We start from the raw sequence: 17,184 nt of genomic DNA on the forward strand, positions 1-17,184 counted from the left end.
TTTGCTCTCCCGGGAGACACTCCCATTCATTTTCCACAAGGCGGGTCCCCCCGGCCCACTGAGACTCACGCTCGTCTCTGGGGCGCCCCTCAGACGCCCCACATAACCCTGCCCTGGACAAGCAGATGCTCCTCTGCCCCGCTGCCCGCGGCAAGCAGCCTGATCCCCACGGTCATCTGGCCTGGGATTGCTGTGCTCACATTCTGGCTTTCAGGACTTCCACAGTCAGGATTTTTTTTAATCTTTCAGAATTGGGATTTTAGGCCTTGGGAATTTTGCTCTTTTGGGATTCAACATTAGGGATCATGGCATTTGAGACTGGGACAGGCGCCCTGGGCCTGGGACTGCCAGGTCACAGGCACTGCATTTTGGCCACAGGGTGTTTTCCACTGTGTGCCCCTCTACACTCCCCCGGCAACGCGGAGTCCACCTCGATGCACGTCCTCTCTCTCCTCTCTCTCCCTCTCTCAGGAGTCCTCTACCACTGAGCCATATCCCCAGCCCGTTTTATTTTTTGTTTTGAGACAGGGTCTTGCTGAATTGCTTAGGGCCTTGCTAAGTTGCTGAGGCTGGCCTTGAACTCCCAATCCTCCTGCCTCAGTCTCCAGAGTTGCTGGGATTACAGGTGTGGGCCTCCATACCTGTCTCTTTTCTTTGTTTTTCTTTTGTTTTGTTTTCACTATCCTGTATTTTACTCCGACCATGGCATCCCTCCACCCCTGAGCCATTTGGAGTGAAGGGGATGTCTTGAGACCCCCTATCCCCAGGCCCCACAGTGGGCCTTGGCCAGTGCCAGCATTTCCCTGGCCTGGACTTATTCTGGTTGCCTGCTGTGGAGCTCACGGATGGGCCCAGGTGGGTAGGGGATCTGGCTTGTGGCTTGGCTCAGGGCTTCCCCTTGAGATGCTGCTGCCAGGAGACCCTGTGGCAGCTGGTGTTGGGAAGGGCTCCACGCCGGCCCCCAGCTCTCTCCCCTTGCCCTTGACACCCCTCCTCCTGGTCTGGCTGCTCCTCTGGCTCTTTCTCTAGTGCTCTCTAGACCACCTCCCCAGATGCAGGTCCCCACGGCAGCCCAGGGGTCTGCATCTGTAAATTTTAAACCTGGTTCCAGGGAAATGAGGACTCAGATCCACCCAGACCCCTGTGCCCCAAGGGTAGTGCCTCCCTGGCTGCCCACCAGGCTCCCCTAGTGCCATGTGCTGCTGAGATCTGTGCACACATGTGGGAGGCTACAGGCCCTCCTCACCTCACTGTGTCCTCACCCTTTGCTATTTCCACCTAAAAAATGTGTTAAGCATAACATAAAATTTACCATCTTAGCCATGTGTTTTGATCCTTAATCCATCTGGATGTTATTTTATGCTAAATTTATTTATTTATTTTGGGGTACCAGGGATTGAACCACTGAGCCACATCCCCAGCCCTGTTTTGTATTTTACTAGAGACAGGGTCTCACTGAGTTGCTTAGTGCCTGGCTTTTGCTGAGGCTGGCATAGAACTCGAGATCCTCCTGCCTCAGCCTCCCGAGCTCCTGGGATGACAGGTGTGTGCCACCGTGCCCAGCCTAAATTTATTTTTAAGTGAAGCAGAAGAGCAGAGGATGTGTACACAAATGGGTTGTGTGTGATGTCTCAACACACGTGTGCAGCTCGTGGTGCTTAAATCAGGCAGAACGGGCTCTGGAGCATCTACTATTTCTGTGGGGCTGACTCCAGAGTCCGTCTGTCTGGCTTCTCCAGTGTGCAGGGTGCCACCCTCACCCTGCTGCCCCACTGCCCCACGGTACACCGGTGCCCTCGATAGGCACCAGCAACACCCGTGCCCACCTCTCCTGAGTGTGTGGCCGTGTGGCACAAGCAGGTCCACGCTACTGTGCTGCCATGGACGCCACCCTCCAGGGAACTCTGCCACACTGTCCCCAGGAGCACTGATGCCCCTGGCCCAGCCCGCCCACCTCTACCCTTGATTCTGTCTCTGGACTCCAGGACGCTGGCCCTTACGTGAATGGGGTCTACACTCACCCTCCACCCTGGCTGCTGACCAGCCCAGCACAGTGGTCCAAGCACCACCACTGCTGGCGTCAGGACTTCCTCTTTCCTGCCATCTTTCCTGGTCCACCTGTGAACACGCAGACACAGTGTGCCGAGCAGCTGGTGTCCTCTCCCTGCGATACCCAGAGCGGGCTTTCTGGGCCACACGGTGGCGCGACGTCTGAAGCCAGAGGCCCTCTATGCCCCACGTCTCCTCTGTGGGGCCTCCTGCAGAGGCCGAGCCCCTCTGGCCCCTGTGAACCGACGCGGCCCTGCCACAGGCGCCCCACGGCTCCTCCCTGCCTCCCACACGGCCGGGCGTCCGCACAGGAGTGTTCAGCCCGTGTCAAGCGACGCAGCCCGCCTGGGGCTGAGCGTCTGCTCTTCTTTTCCTGCAGCTTCTGTCTGTGTTTGAACAGAGCCTGGGACCGCACTGAGACCCTGGAGACTGGAACTGGCGCCCCTCTGCTGCTGTCCACCGCTTCCTCCCTGGGCCCCCTGCAGCTCCAGGACCTGCCCCGTGGGCTGTGCGTCTACCTGGACCCCCAGGAGGCTGACCAGTTGGGCTCCTCAGGCCCCCTGCACTTCCAGTACAAGCAGGCCCGGCTGCAGGCGCTGGAGACCATGGCCAACGTGCTCAAGCAGCGCATCGACATTCTGACCACCAAGCTGCGTGGGGCCGAGGCCTCGGACACTGCCCTGGACTGGCCGCCCGTGGGCCCCAGCACTGAGCCCACTGCCCTCACGCTCCCTGTCCCCACCTGCCCCGGTGCCTTGGTGCCCAACAGAGAAACGGGGGCGCCCCGGGACTGGGTGGGCATGCAGGCGGAGCCCCTCGCCCCTCCCACCTGCTTCCCGGATGACGGTCCACAGCTGTGGAGCCCCAGCTGGGAGTCACAGAGCCCAAGCCCAAGAGCCCGCCACAAGAGCCAGCCTCAAGGTAGGACTGGGGCCTTGGACCCAAAGGCTGGCGGGTGACCGGGGGTCCAGTGGGTGGGAGCAACAGGACCCCTTGACCACTCAGTTTCCTCTCTGGAAAAGGGGAGAGGAAGACAATAGCTAGGAGTTGTCCAGGGGGTGGGCAGGGTGACAGTAGCTGGCCCTCCTGGTGTGGCATGTGGCATGGGCCATCGCTGTCTTGTCCCAAGGCTGGAGAGGGGGTGAGGCTGCCTCCCTGCTAGCCTGCCCTCCGCGCCCAGCCCTGCCTTCCACCAGGGATCGGAAGGCCGGTGGGCACTGCAGCTCCCCTGGGCCCACTGCAGATGTACCTGGACTCTCCTGCCAGGGCATCTCCAGTACCCATGACCTGCATCTCCTTGCCCTGCTGACTCCCATGGTGTCACGTGCCTCTTTAAAGGTGTGGATAAGGGACGCTGGGAGCTGGAGAAGAGGCTGCAGAGAGACTCAGACTCCCTCAGGTTCCTCGGTGCCCTAACGGGGAGGTAAGCCCAGAGAGCCCCCTTGGCATGGTTGTGCCTCGGCTGCCCCCACAGTGTCCCTGGAGCTGCTCGAGGGGCCGAGACCAGGTGTCTGGGGGCAGTCAGGCTGGCAGGGTGTGGCCCATGCAACTCCCACGGTCTGGACCAAGTCATGCTGACACTGGCCTCTGCCATCGGGCGGCTCTCTGCACAGCTCTGGTCAGGCAGCTGGCAGTGGGCCCTTGAACCAGGCCCCCTCACGGGGTGGTCAGATGTCCCTGGACCTGTGTGCCACAGACTCCCCTTTGCGCTGGCTACAAGCCCTTGGGGGATGCCGCCCTCTTGGCTCTTTTCATTGACTATTGGCAGACTGCCTGTGACCAGGGTCTCTGAAGCTGGGGTCTTCCTTCCACCTGTCCAGGCCCCACATCCTGTGTCTCACTTCTCGGGACCACGTGAACCTTTGCACCTTCTTCCACCACCATCCAACTGTGGCCCATGGCCTTCTCTGGGTTCAGGTCACACAGGTGCATTTGAAGTCCCTTCTGTGGGGACAACGTACCTGCTCTGTGCCCCCAGATCCACTCCCACTCAAGCTTAGGAGGGGTGCCTGTCCTGCCCCAGCCAGCCCCTGCTGCCCCATTGAGTCCTTGGCTGCAGCAGGGCCCAGGAAGCTTCCATCCTTTGAGGGCCTTGAGGGGCCACCTGATAATTACACAGTTAGGCACAAGACAGCTGCACCTGTGAAGACCTCAACTGCACTCATGGCTGTGGCCTCTAGACCTGCCCCAGGACCCTTGCACATGTTTTGGCCTATTCTGAAAACTCTCCTCTGCCTCCCCAAACTCCCTTCACCCCTGGTTTATCCTCAGGCTGAACAAAGTGTCTGGGCAGGGAACCCCAGCTTGGCCTGAGCAGCCCCTCCCCAGGACCCTGGGTCAGAGGACAGAGCCATCACTGGAAAGATGGGGGCTGAGGGTGGGGGTTCTGGCGGAGGACGGCGGTGGCCTGGGCATCCTGCCTGCACGCTCAGCCAGAGTCCACCAGGAATACCCCGACCTCAGCTCGATCCCCACAGAGCGGCTGTGTCACATCACTGACCTCAGCAGCTGGGTCGGTGGGCCTCGGGCGCTGACCCCCGCACACCCGGAGGGCCGTGCAAGGCAGAGGATGTGGAGCCGACGCCACTTGCTCCTCACAGGGAGGGCCAGGGTGGCAGGTGGGGTCACAGTCACCAGGGTGCTGCTCCCCGAATTCCAAGGGACTGCCGGAGAGAACCTGATGCCCCTCCTCGTGGGCGGCTCCAGAACAAGGGGCAGGTTAGAGTCCCAGCTCTGCTCCTTCATCTTCAGCAGTTTGGTCCTCAGCCCCAGTGCTCCCGGGAAACGGGGTGCTGAGGTACCCGGCAGGGGTGATGCCGAGATGCCCACCCCCGCCCTCTCCTGCTGGGACCTTTCCTGTCGGATGCCTCCCCTGCCTGCCCCCTGGAAGTCCACCCGTCCTCCCCCATTTGCCTGCCCCGCGGGGTGATGGGGTTGGTGGTGGCAGATGGTAGGCTTGTGCTCTCACGGATCTCTAAGGCCGGCAGGGGGCAGCAAAGGGGTGGGCTTCTCCTCTGATAGCAGCCCCAGCGGTTGAGACGGGTGGCCTGGAACCCCAGGCTTGGACAAGTTAACCTGGAGAATTAACTTCAGAGCTTCAGGCTCCCAGGTGGACAGGCCAAGTCTGTCTTCAGGTGCTCAGACCCAGGCCCAGAAGGGCCAGCTGTTCCTGGCACACCACAGAGGGGTCAGAGGGCAGAGGAAGGCCCAGGCCCTCACCCAGGCCAGGCCCAGAGCCCTGCGGCTCCCTGCCCCCTGCCCAGTCATTCCAGGAGGGACAGGAAGAGGCAGGAACTATATCTAGGAGCTGTGCCCCAGAAGGCAGGCCCTGGGAGAGCAGGGATTAGGGATGGCCCAGGGCCAGCTGGGTGTTCCTGTCCCTCCTGAAGAGCACGGGCCAGGCTGTGCAGGCCGTGTGGCCCCGCCGGCCTGCCACCCTGCCAAACACCCAGCCGGTGCTTGCTTCCTTCTCCTGGCTTGCACTTCCCCTTGGTGCTCAGGTCACCATGTTCAGGTTCTGGCCTGCTGCCTCTCAGGCTGCTCTGAGTCGGGCTGGTACTGTCTCCTTGGCCCCACAGGGACCCCTGCCCTCAGAGGCCAGTGAGGGCTGAGACCATCACCAGCGTGCACTTCCCCTGGGTCTTAGAGCCCTGGCGGCCTCAACACATGGCCACCTGCCCTCAGAGGCCCTGGGCCCAGGCAGAGGCTGGCAGGGGGCTGGTCACCACCTTGGCCCTGCACAGCACTGGCCCACAGCCTGTGTGAGACACACACCCGCTGACCCCTGAAGAAGGGTGTACCTGCCCCAGTCTCCACGGCTGCAGGTGTGGTGGCCTCTGTAGTGGCGTGGGCGACCTCCGTCACTGTGCCAGGGACAGCTGGTGCCTGTGGAGCACTGAGGCCAGGCACACAGGCCACACTGCGCACGAGCCAGCAGACACTCACTGTGCCCCAGAGTGCTCTGATCCCGGCAGCCACAACAGCAGCTCGAGGGCACTCTGCCCTGCTGGGCTGCTGACCCCAGGAAGACCCAGAGCCCCAGCTGGCTCATAGCCATTGGCACAACCTGCTGGCCGCCTGGAGGCTGGCCCTGAGTCCCACGGGCCTGCCTCCTGGGTCATGCCAGAGCACTTCCAGATGGTCAGTCCTGCCCCCAGGCCCTCCACAGCCATGAGAATGGGCTGGTCTGGCATGAGGGGTCAGAGTTGATGGGTGGCCCCCATCCACCCTGGGCCAGGTGGCAGTGCCCTCTGTAACTGGCAGAGGTGACTGGGATGGCTGTGTTGGCAAAGGGGGGTCTGCCACCCGTGTTCCTGCTGGGTGCTGCAGAGCCCCAGACCCAGTGTCCCCCGGCCTTGCCCACCCTGGGGGCCATGCACATGCGGGTGCCACCCCAACACTGCCCTGAGGCCACAGGCTCATGCCTGCCAAGGCTCTGGTCCTCCATCCCACCCTGGACGCACTGTGTCCAAGGGCTGCTGAGGGTCTTGGGAGCCTAGTTTTGGCCAAGTGAGGTGTTGCCCCCGGGCCCAGCTCCCTGTGCCCCCTCCAGGGGCCCGGCCTCGCTCACGCCCATTTGTCTGCCTCCCAGCTCACGCCAGCTGTGGGCACCGGACCCCACCTGCAGCTCCCTTGGTCTGGAGGACATGCCAGCGGCCAGAGGGGCAGGCTTGGTAATGCCCTGGAGCACCTGGAGCTGCGGTAAGGGCAAGCCTGCAGATGGGCCCTGGGATGGCTGGCCGGGTGGCCAGGGGTGGCCACCAGAGACCCCCTCCACAGCCTGTGGGGCGGGAAGACCTCTTCCATGAGAACAGCATCCACCCTTCAGCATTAAAGTGTTTTGGAGGCTTCCGGGCCGCTGCCTGCTCTGTGCTCCGGACACGCCCGCTGTGACCTGGGTGGGGTGACAGCTAAGTGCTGGCTTGGTGGCCATGCTCCTGGTGCCCTGTGGGCAGCTTCCTGAGGCTTCCTGTGCTCAGGAATGAGAAGCTGGTGCCTGGCTTGGTCCTGGCAGCAGCCTGGGCTGGGTTGTGGGAACCCTGCTGCCCTGCATGGACTGGGAAGGTCAGCCAAGGGGCCTGGGCAGCGGGGGTGCTGTGTGCCGACTCTGAGCGGCTTCCACGGTTGTTTGTCCACTGACTTTCCTCAGAAGACCAGGGTTTGGACATGGTCGTCAAGCATGATCCTGTCGGCTGTGAGAGATGGGCAGGTGGGCACATTCAGGCTCTCAACCCCGAGCAGCCAAGGCCACACTTCACCCACCTGTGGGTGGGCAGTGAACCTGTGGGGCCCAGTGGCCTGAGAAAGTCCAGGCATAACAGAGTCCCACGCTGCCCCTCCAGGGCTAGTAACTCTGTGGTGGGCCTCGGACCCAGGCTCAGAGCCACGCATGGGCCAGACCACCCCCACGGAGGCTTCCCAGCGGGTAACTGTGAGGTGGGCCTCGGACCCAGGCTCAGAGCAGCCACGGGCCAGACCACCCCCACGGAGGCTTCCCAGCCAGTAACTGTGAGGTGGGCCTCGGACCCAGGCTCAGAGCCACGCATGGGCCAGACCACCCCCACGGAGGCTTCCCAGCGAGGTCCTCCCTGGGCCTGGAGGACGTGTGACAACTGCAGGCCTGTTCTGTGGACTGGCAGAAGCGGCCGTGTGTGTGCACGCACGCACACCTGGGCCCTCTGGCTCCTGGAGACCCTCCCAGCCTGGCATGGGGCAGCTGGGGGTGGCAGGCCAGTGCTTTGGATGCTCCCAGGGTCCATGGTTCCAAAGAGCCTTGCGGTCCCCAGGTTTACTGCTCCTTCCACACATGCTCCCAAGCATCCTGGTGTCTGGCACTGGCTGGAGCCCAGCCCTGCCCTCATGGTGCCTGCGTTTTGGGGACACAGGCAATAAGAAAGTGAGCCAGTGAGAACACATGGCATGTGGGATTCTGGGCCATTAGCACCGCCGGGCAGAAAGCGTGGGTATAGGGGTCCACAGCCAGGGAGGAGCCAGAGCGTCTCCCGCCTGCCTTGGCTGTTTGACTTCTCTAACAGAAAACCCGAGACTGGCTGATTTATGATGAACAGAACCAGGGCTCGTGGTTTTGGAGGCTGAGGAGGTTAAGAGCAAGGTGTCAGCACTGAGGCTTTCCTGCTGGCAGAGGAGAGGGGGCTAGGGCCCAGGAAGGGGCTGAGCCCACCCTCCATGAGGGACCCCTTCCTCATTCAACTGTTCACGGGGGTGGAGTCCTGAGGCTTGATCAGCTCCTAATACTGCTGTCACAGCAATTAGATGTCCTCCTGAGTGTTGGAGGGGACCTTCAAACCAGAGCACGGCCCCTCCCCTCCCCAGAGTGTGGCCCAGAGGGTGGAGTGAGCTGCACAGGCACTCCGGCGGGTCGGGATCGGGGCTATGTCCAGCCTTTGCTGGATTTGCATCCTGTCCTCTTTAAGTGGCTGAGCAAGGGTTGGCCTCTGTGTGAGGGTCAAGGGCAATTCCTGACCACAGCAGGTGGCCACTTCCTGGCCAGGATCTTCCAAGGGGCAAGGTCAGGGTGAGGCCCAGGAGGGAGTGGTCCTCAGCTTTACCCCTCCGCTTCATTTGCCAGGCCTGGGAAGAAGGTGTTGGCAGCCCTGGGTCCCCTTGGAGTCCCTCAGCTCCAGCTTTTACCACTGGAGCCAGGACTGCCCAAGAGAACTTTCTAGACTCTCCTAGACCAGAGCTGTCCAGTGGATCTTTCTGAATTCCAATCTAGGCCTTACTGCTCAATAGAACTTCCTGTAAGGAGGTAGAACATGGCAGCCACCAGCCTCACGTGAGAGTCAAGCCACTGAGATGCTTGCAATGTGACTGGAGAGTGAAATTTCACATCCTGTTTCGAGTTTAACTGTGAGCAGCAGGCGTGGCTGCCTCTGGCTTGGACACCAGGCCCAGCTCTGAAGTGCTGGGGGTCTCTGACCTGGGCATCCTGCTAGCTCTTTTGGGGGCTGTGACCCCTGGCCCCAGGCCCCAGGCCCCAGGCCCCAGGCCTAAGCTTGCACCCAGTCGTTATGGTCACGCTTATCGGCAGCAGCAGAAGTGCCAGCGTGAAGCCCTCATGAAGCCACCCCACTGACCCTCGGGCCACCAGGCGCTGGGCAGGGGTGGGGTGTGTTCTCCCGGCTCGTTGCCCCCGTCCAGCAGCAGGAGACGGAGATGGAGGTGAGGTCGTCCTCTGCTCACTCAGGGGGCTGTCCTGCTCAGGGACAGCTCACTTTCTCCTGGGTCAAGGTTCAGAGCTCAGGGCATGCAGCCGGGTCTCCCCAGTGACCTGTTAGGGGTGGGGACATTACCAGAGGTGACCAGGAGCTGCCCCTTCTCAGGCCAGTGGCTGGGAGACTGTGGGAACTAGGGCCTCTGAAGGTCCAGGTTCCTGGGGGCTGGACACCTTCTCTGGCTCCAGCTTCCCTTGGGGGCCCCAAACAAAAGGACCCGGGATCTCCTCCTTTTGCAAAGGAGCTGAAGCTCAGAGTAGACACCAGGACCCAAACCAGAAGTGTGCAGATGTCTTCACTGCCTATTGTGGCCAGTTAGCAAGGGGCTACCGAGGAGCCTCCCGCTTCCCACTAATCCCTCTCTGCGGCCATGGAGACGCCCAGGAACTGACATAACTGCTCACGGCACTTCACCTGCTCCAGGTCTGAGAGGCTGAGCTGCAGAGTGTGCCAGGAAGACACTGCCCCCTGCGCAGGTGGCCAGGGATCCGCCAGCAGTGGCGGGAGCTTATCTGCCAGCCAGCAGGAGGGTTTCGTCACCCAGGCCAGAAGGCCTGGGCCCCGGACGGGGCTGACTGCCCCATGTCCTCTGCCAGCTCTCGCCAGGACCCAGGCCAACGGCGAGGCAGGGGTAGACCATGGAAGAGCCCAAGCAGGGCTCCTCCCGGCAGCACCTCTGAGGGTCAGGAGCACCAGCGGCACAGTGGAGCCAGTCCCTGGTGACCACCAGAAAGAGAACAGCCTCTCTGCTGCCCGTGGGGACTCACACCCCAAGGGGCAGGACCATACTCCAGAACAACCAAGAGGAACCTGAGGACTTGTCCCTGGGTTCACACCCACCCACCTGGCCATCGACATCAGCAACAGCTACTGCCTGTGGGGCATTTGTGGGGTTTTGTTAGTTTTTTAAGGGTTTTTCCCACGTTTTTTATTGGTGCGATGGATCTGTTGTCACACATTTGTACTTGCACACAATACACAATAGAACAATGGCACTTCCCAGCCCCTCCCCAACCCCGTCTCCCACCTTGTGTTCCCTTCCTCTACTGATTTCCTTTGATTTTCATGAGATCCACCCCATCTTCCTCTTCCTGTCTAGCTTCCACATGTGAGTGAAAACATACGACCCTTGACCTTCCGGTTTGACCTATGTCCCTTAACACGATGGCCTCTAGTTCCACCCGTTTCCTGCACATGACATGATTTCTTTCTCTTCAGGGCTGAGTGAAGCTCCAGTGGGCACATGCACCCCATTTTCTTTGTCCCTTCATCCACTGATGGACACCGAGGCAGGGTCCATGGTTTGGCCACTGTGAATGGTGCTGCTGTAACACGGGGGAGCATGTGTCACTGTAGCGTGATGACTTTGCTTCCTCAGGACAAATGCCGAGGAGAGGTGCGGCTGGGTCGTGTGGTGGGTCCACGCCGCGTCTTTTGAGAGCCTGCGTCCTGAGTTCCATGTGGTTGAACTAATCTACAGCCCCACCACCAGGGTAAAGGGTCCCTTTTCCTCCGCTCCTCTCCAGCGTTCACCCCTGCTTGCGTCCTGACGACGGCCCTTCTGATGGAGTGAGATGAAATCGCAGCGTAGCTTTGATTTGCGTTCCCTAATTGCTAATGACGTTGAACTTTTTTTTTCAACATCATTAGCAATTATTGATTTATTTGTATTTCTTCTTTTGAGAGTGTCTATTTGATTCATTTGTCCATTTAATTGGGTTATTTGATATTTTTGGTGTAAAGTTTTTTGAGTTCTTTATATAATCTGGGTATCGGTCCTCTGTTAGAAGAGCAGCTAGCAAAGATTTTCTCCCATTCTGCAGGTTCTCTCTTCACATTCCTGTTTCCTTTGCTGTGCAGAAGCTTTTTAATTTTTCAAAAAAAAAATTTTAGTTGTAAATGGACACAATACCTTTATTTAATTTATATATATGTGGTGCTGAGGATTGAACCCAGTGCCTCACATGTGCTAGGCAAGCGCTCTACCACTGAGCTACAAGCCCAGCCCAAATGAAGCTTTTTAATTTGATGCCACTTCATCTGTTAACTCTGGCATTATTTCCCAAGCTTTAGGGTCCTATTGAGAAAGTCATTGCTTGTGCCGTAGCCGGAGTGTTGACCCGTCGTCTTCCTTGGGAGTTGCATAGTTTCTGGTCTAATTCCGAGGTCTTTGGTCCATTGTGAGTTGACTTTTGTGCAGGGTGAGAGGTAAGGGTCTAGTCTCATCTTCTACATGTGGACACTGTGGGGCATTTGTTAAGCCATTTTGGAGCCTTGTGCCAGGGCAGGGGAAAGCTCCGTGACCCACAGTCTCTGGGCTGTGATTGGAGGGTCCCCAGCAAGCACGTGACCCAGGTCTGACTGGTAGCTCCTGTTGTCTCTGCCAGCTTATGTCATAGGGCCCAGAGGGAATTATGGCCGGGGTCAGGCAGGGCAGCCTGGATGGGGGATATGGCGGAGTGGCAGTTGTCTGTCCTCCTGTGGGGATGAGCAGAAGAAGCTCTTCTTGATGGGGTTGATGCCAACCCCGTCCCCCGAGCTGGGTGCCTGCCCTCCTGGCCTCTGTGCCTCAGTTTCCCTACAGGTGGAGAGGCTGCATGGAGCACTGAGGCTGCAGAGAGGAGAGAGGCCACGAGCATTCCCTGGCCCTCAGCCACCCCTCCTCCATGGTCCACAGGTCAGCAGGAGCCTGGGCGCCTGAGTGCTGGAGAACCGCCCAGCGGGCACCTGGCTGACTTCCAGCAGAAGTCCTCAAGTTTTCTTGAGTCGCTGAAGGTATTTCCCACTCCTGTGAAGCCAGGCCAATGACAATGTGCCCCCGCAAACCTCTCCTGTTTGTGGGTGAGCTAGGACCAGTCTTTGTCCCCGAGGGTGAGCAGAAGTCTCCAGAACACAGAACCGTAGGATTCAGAAACAGGGAGGTGCTGTTAATTGCCAGCCCCCCAGTGCCAGGGAGCAGGGTGCGGTGGTGCAGGGAGGCAGGCTGAGCAGGGCACCTGGCAGGGCACCTCCCCTTCCCAGGCCAGGATGGGGAAGCCATAGGCAGGGAGGGTGGAGTTGCCTGGAGGCATGGGCCCTGCCCAGGCATGGGGTCCACCAGGGTGCTCCCACAAGGAGGGTCCAGTCCTCAGCAAGGCATGGGCGTGCCCAGGAGCCCTGAGGCATGGGCTCTCACACAGCTGAACCAGCAGAAGCAGGAGCAGGAACTGGCCCTTCTGCAGCAGCAGGCAGAACATGAGGTCTGGGAGACGCAGATGGCCCTGGAAGAGCTGCTCTCCAAGCACCAGCTGAAGGTCAGTGGCCACCTCTCCCGGTCCCCCGAGGCTCTGACTCTAGTGTCCCTGTGCTGCCCCTGCACAGCTCAGCCCAAGGCCCTTCTAAAGCGGGTGCTGCTCCCTTGGCACAGGGGCCAAAGACTGAGTGGAGCACAGACCCTGCCTGGGGAACTGGGGCCCTGCCTCTGCCCACAGTGCCACAGAGGCAGCGTGGGGCTCACCTGAGGACCAGACACCTGGCCACTAGAGTCCTGGGCACCTGCACTGAGGGCACTCTGGCGGGACCAGAGCTGGGTCACCCACCTGTCCACGTCCCAGGCTTACTAGACATCCGGGCCTTGGGCTCCTGGTGGGAGCCCAAAGTTCATGACTGAGGGACACGCCACGTGTCAGCCCCGGCAGGACTCTCGTGAGAAGGGCGGGCTCTGGTCAGCCACCCACACCCTCCTCAGCTCACCCCCCGAGACAGGCAGCTCTTGTACCCAGGCAACCCAGCACCTGCCCCGTGAAAGGGAAGCTGGGCCTCAGGCGCAAGTGGTGACTCAGGCCAGTGGGGCACTGGCCCAGCCGATGGCCATGACCTGGCTGCAAGTGACAGCCCTCTGGGAAGTGGCTCTTTCTGCACTGTCGGAGGTCCAGGGACCATTACTGGGATGCACACTCAGTGCTTTTGGGAGGTGTCCCAGGAGAGTAGCAGAACTGCAGGTGTGTGCACGTGGGTGTGGGTTCGCACAGGGCACCCGGCCCTGCTCCCTCCGCCCCTTCTCCTTCCTGTCCCCTAGCCACACCTCCTCCTCCCTGCTCTGGGCTCCAGCATCACCCTCAGGGTGGCAGGGCCAGGCTTTCCCTCCTGGTCCACGGAGCCTGGTGCCACAGTCCCCAGCCCCCAACCCCTTTGGTCACTGCTGCCCTCCAGCCCCGGTCTTGCTCTGCATCTGCTGGGCACACCACTCCCCCTCCCCTAGAGGGACCAGAGAAGGCTAGCCATCCACTGGAGGACGGACAAGCAGGCCTCGAGGTGATGGACCTTCTGGGTGGCAGCTCTGGGGCTGGGCTGGCGACTGTCTGGGAAGCGTCTCCCTCTCCCTCCACTGCACCCACCCATGTCCTCACAGCGGCTGATGGAGAAAGACGCGGCCCAGGCCAGGCCAGGCACGGCTTCGAAGCTGGAGCAGCTGCAGACCTCCTGGGACTCAGCGCCAAGGACACTCCCTGGCCCAGTCTTGCACTCAGCCAGGTGAGGCTAGGCTGGGCCAGCACCCCTCCCAACCTGCCCTGGGGCAGGGTGCCCCCCTCAGGTGCTGTGCTGACGGCACTCACCCTGCTGGTCTTCTCACCTGACAGAACACCCTCACCCCTGGCTGCAGATGCCGCCCCATTCCCCTGGGCGCCCGAGGAAGGACGAGCCAGTGGGGCACACAAGGAAGCTTCTGCAGGTGAGCGTCCTGTGCGGCGTGTGCAGGTGCCCGGGTGGCATGACAAAGCCTGAGGAGGTGGCCGTGGCCGCCTTGGGTGTGCCTGGTTCAACCCGGTTAGTCCTCTGGGGCTTGGCTCCTCTACCCTTTCTGGTTTCTTCCAGTGGCCATGAAGTATATCCACGAGGTTCTGCTCTTGACAAACCTGGGCTGTGGCCAGGAGCAGGGGCTGTCCCACGCACAACCTGCTGCAGTTGGCCCACGCCAGTCCAGTCACTGGGTTGAGGGTGGCATTCAGATCCACTACCCTTATGGGCTTCCTGCCTGGATGCTTGCCTTGTCACTGAGAGGTGTCCTCGAATATCCAACTGTGATTGGGTTTGTCCAGTTCTCCTGGCAATTCTAGTGGTTTCATCAGTACATAAACATTTAGGGCTGTGACCGAGCCCTTGATGAGTCGACCCCATCCCTATAGAGAACTCCCCTCCTCATCCCCACATGCTCTGCCCTGAAGCCTGCCACCATATGCATGGGCACTCAGCTCTAACTAGAACTGGGCACCTCCCTTCCCACCCCTTACTTTGAATCTGCTGTGTCTTAGCACTGCAAGTGCTTCCTGTGGGCAGCGTGTGGTCATGCCTGCCCCCTGTGAATCCATTCTGTGCCTCCTCTGCTCACCTAGGAAGTGACCATCCCAGACCTAAGCTTTGGTTTCTGTGCTGCAGCTTGTTTTCTTTGGTCTGTCTGTCACTTTGGTCTGTCACTTTTTCGGCCTCCTTTTGGATAAAACAATGTTTTAAAAATTATTCAATTTTGTCTCCCTTGTTGGTTTGCAAGCTGCAACTCTGTTACTTGAGTGATGCTTTGAGTTAATAATGGAACGCCTTAGCAGGGCAGGGCGCACGCCTGGAATCCCAGCGGCTTCGTAGGCTGAGGCAGGAGGGTTATGAGTTCAAAGGCAACCTCAGCAAAATCGCAGTGCTAAGCAACTCAGTGAGACCCTGTCTCTAAATAGAATACAAAATAGGGCTGGGGATGTGACTCAGTGGTTGAGTGCCTCCAAGGTCAATCCCCAGGACCCCACCTCCCAAAAAATGGAAGGCCTGGTCTACCTGCAGGCAACATTCCACCACCTGACCACAGCCAGGGCTATCACTGTCCTTCAGGCTGCTACTGTTAAGCGTTTTATTCTACAGACGTGGCAAACTCCACAGCACAATGCCATTATCTCATTTAAAGTCGACGTGCTCGTTGCAAGTTTCAAAGTGCCGTTGCCATGCCGGTCAGTCTCTGGGGTCCTCATTCTTCTGCGTGGATCTGGGTCTCTACCTGTGTCATTTTCCCTCTACCTGAAGGAAACCATTTTTGGCAGTGACGTCGACCAGGGACAATGTTGAACACTTGAGTTATGGCTAAGGACGTCATTTTGTCTTTGTCCCTCGCGTGCTCCGCTGCACATGGAATCTGGATTTTTTCAGTATGAAGACGTAGCCTGGAGCTGGAGGTGCAGCTCAGTGGAGGAGCACTGGACGCTTCGCCCTCAGCACCGGGGCGGGGGGGCCACGACCCTCAGCACCTCTGCTCCTCTGAAGGTGACTGCCTGCTTTCTCAGCTGCTGCTAGGGCTATTGCGGTTTGGCGCACTCTGGTGACGACCGACTTTGGTGTAGTTCTCCTTCGCGTTTCTTGTGCTGGGTGTTTGTTGAGACTCTTGGACCCACGTGAACTTGCAGCTCCTACTGCCTCAAGTGCTTTTCCTGCTCCCTCCACTTCGCTTCTACTGGAGTTCTGATGGCGCAGTGTTGGTGGCGTGGAGCTGTGGCCTGTGTCCCTGCTGTCCATCTGCTGGGAATCCCACCGTGTGCTTCCACCGTAGCTATCCTTTTGGGCTCTGAAAGCTCCCTTTAGACTTTTTCTTTTTTATGTCCCCCTTGACCCCTCGTAGTGTTTTAGACATGTGGGACGTGTCTATTCTCTGCCAGTCCCAATGCTGTCAAGCCTGGGTTGGCTCCGGCCTATCATTCTCCCCTGAGGGACAGATCCTGCTGCAGTGCCTACTGCTGGACGTGCTGCTGGACGTAGTGTCCTTGTGGGGGCTAGGTATTCCATATTCCTCATCTTTCACAAGCCGTGTTCTGGAATGCAGCTACCTGGAATTAGTCTGAGCCTTTCAGGCCTTGTGTTCATAATTGATGAGGCAGATCCAGATCCGTGCTCAGCCTGGGGCTAGTTATTCCTACGACCAAGGTCAGAAGGTTCTGTCACCAGCTCCTCACCTGGCTGGTCCCAGCCTCCTGGTTCTTCTGAATGCCTCTGGTTTCTGCTGCTTCTTTTATTTTTATTTTATTTTTGGTGCTGGGGATCAAATTCAGGGCCTTGTGCACGCTAGGTAAGTGCTCTACCCCTGAGCTACACCTCAGCCTGGTTGCTTTTTTATGTGTATTAGTTGATGGGTTGTCTACCAAATACTCAAGGGAGATACTGCATAGATCTGTGAGGTTCTCCATGTGGCTCTCCCCTGGCAGTTTATCCCACCAACTACAGACACTGGTCTCCCCTTTCCTCCACCCCTTTCCTCAGGGGTCTTTGGGGAGGGGGCATTCCCTCCCTGCAGCCTGGAAACTCTGGGTCTTGCCAGCTGTTTCCTATCAGTGATCACGTGCTCCGCTGTTGGACATTCAGTGCGTGGAAAGCCGTCCTTTCACATTTGTGTGAATGAACATGCATACACACATGTTATTTTTTAGTTGTTTCAGATGGAATGGTAAATCCAAAACTCAATCCCATGTACTCTTGGGGGGAAGAAAAAGTTCCTACTGGTCTTTTTAAAGTATAGGGTCCTTTCTCTGTTATGGATTAAGAAATTTAATACTGTTATTATTGAGGACCAATGCCAGGCATTGTCCTAAATTTTAGGACTACAGAAGATGAATGAAATTTGGTCTTTGTAATTGAGAAGCTACATACGTAGAAAACTTAAGGTGTAGTCTAGCATTATAGCATGAAGAATGGGCTAGATCAGAGTTACTCCCAGCACGGCAGGGTGGCCCACAGAGGTCAGCAGCCAGAAAGCTCCTTAAGCCAGGAATCGGGGATTTGCTGGGGCTGGGCCTGGGAGTCACCCCCCTGGCCTCAGGGTCCCCTTCTGTGGAAGTGAGGTGGCTGGGTTGCTCATCAACTTTTGGTCTGATCTTTCCCTCGATTGGGGGAT

General features: G+C 59.0%; 1 protein-coding gene across 19 annotated transcripts in view; it reads left to right on the plus strand.

Moving 5' to 3' along the window:
• Ccdc187 (coiled-coil domain containing 187) overlaps positions 1 to 17,184 on the plus strand; it is a 50,007-nt gene that overhangs the window by 16,037 nt on the left and 16,786 nt on the right. For 18 of the 19 annotated variants that reach the window (XR_007104998.1, XR_007105000.1, XR_007104999.1 and 15 more), the window contains 7 exons: positions 2,429 to 2,970; positions 3,388 to 3,472; positions 6,641 to 6,750; positions 11,962 to 12,059; positions 12,464 to 12,577; positions 13,675 to 13,796; positions 13,904 to 13,995. Coding sequence is in view for 16 of the 19 variants with exons in the window: in XM_047525079.1 (XP_047381035.1) it covers positions 2,429 to 2,970; positions 3,388 to 3,472; positions 6,641 to 6,750; positions 11,962 to 12,059; positions 12,464 to 12,577; positions 13,675 to 13,796; positions 13,904 to 13,995 (1,163 nt within the window). In the remaining 3 variants the exon portion in view is untranslated. The remainder of the gene's footprint in view (positions 1 to 2,428; positions 2,971 to 3,387; positions 3,473 to 6,640; positions 6,751 to 11,961; positions 12,060 to 12,463; positions 12,578 to 13,674; positions 13,797 to 13,903; positions 13,996 to 17,184) is intronic. The other variant, XM_047525082.1, reaches the window with a different exon arrangement.

Source organism: Sciurus carolinensis, chromosome 14 (genome assembly GCF_902686445.1).
Source record: "Sciurus carolinensis chromosome 14, mSciCar1.2, whole genome shotgun sequence".
In the NCBI taxonomy this organism is placed as follows: domain Eukaryota; kingdom Metazoa; phylum Chordata; class Mammalia; order Rodentia; family Sciuridae; genus Sciurus; species Sciurus carolinensis.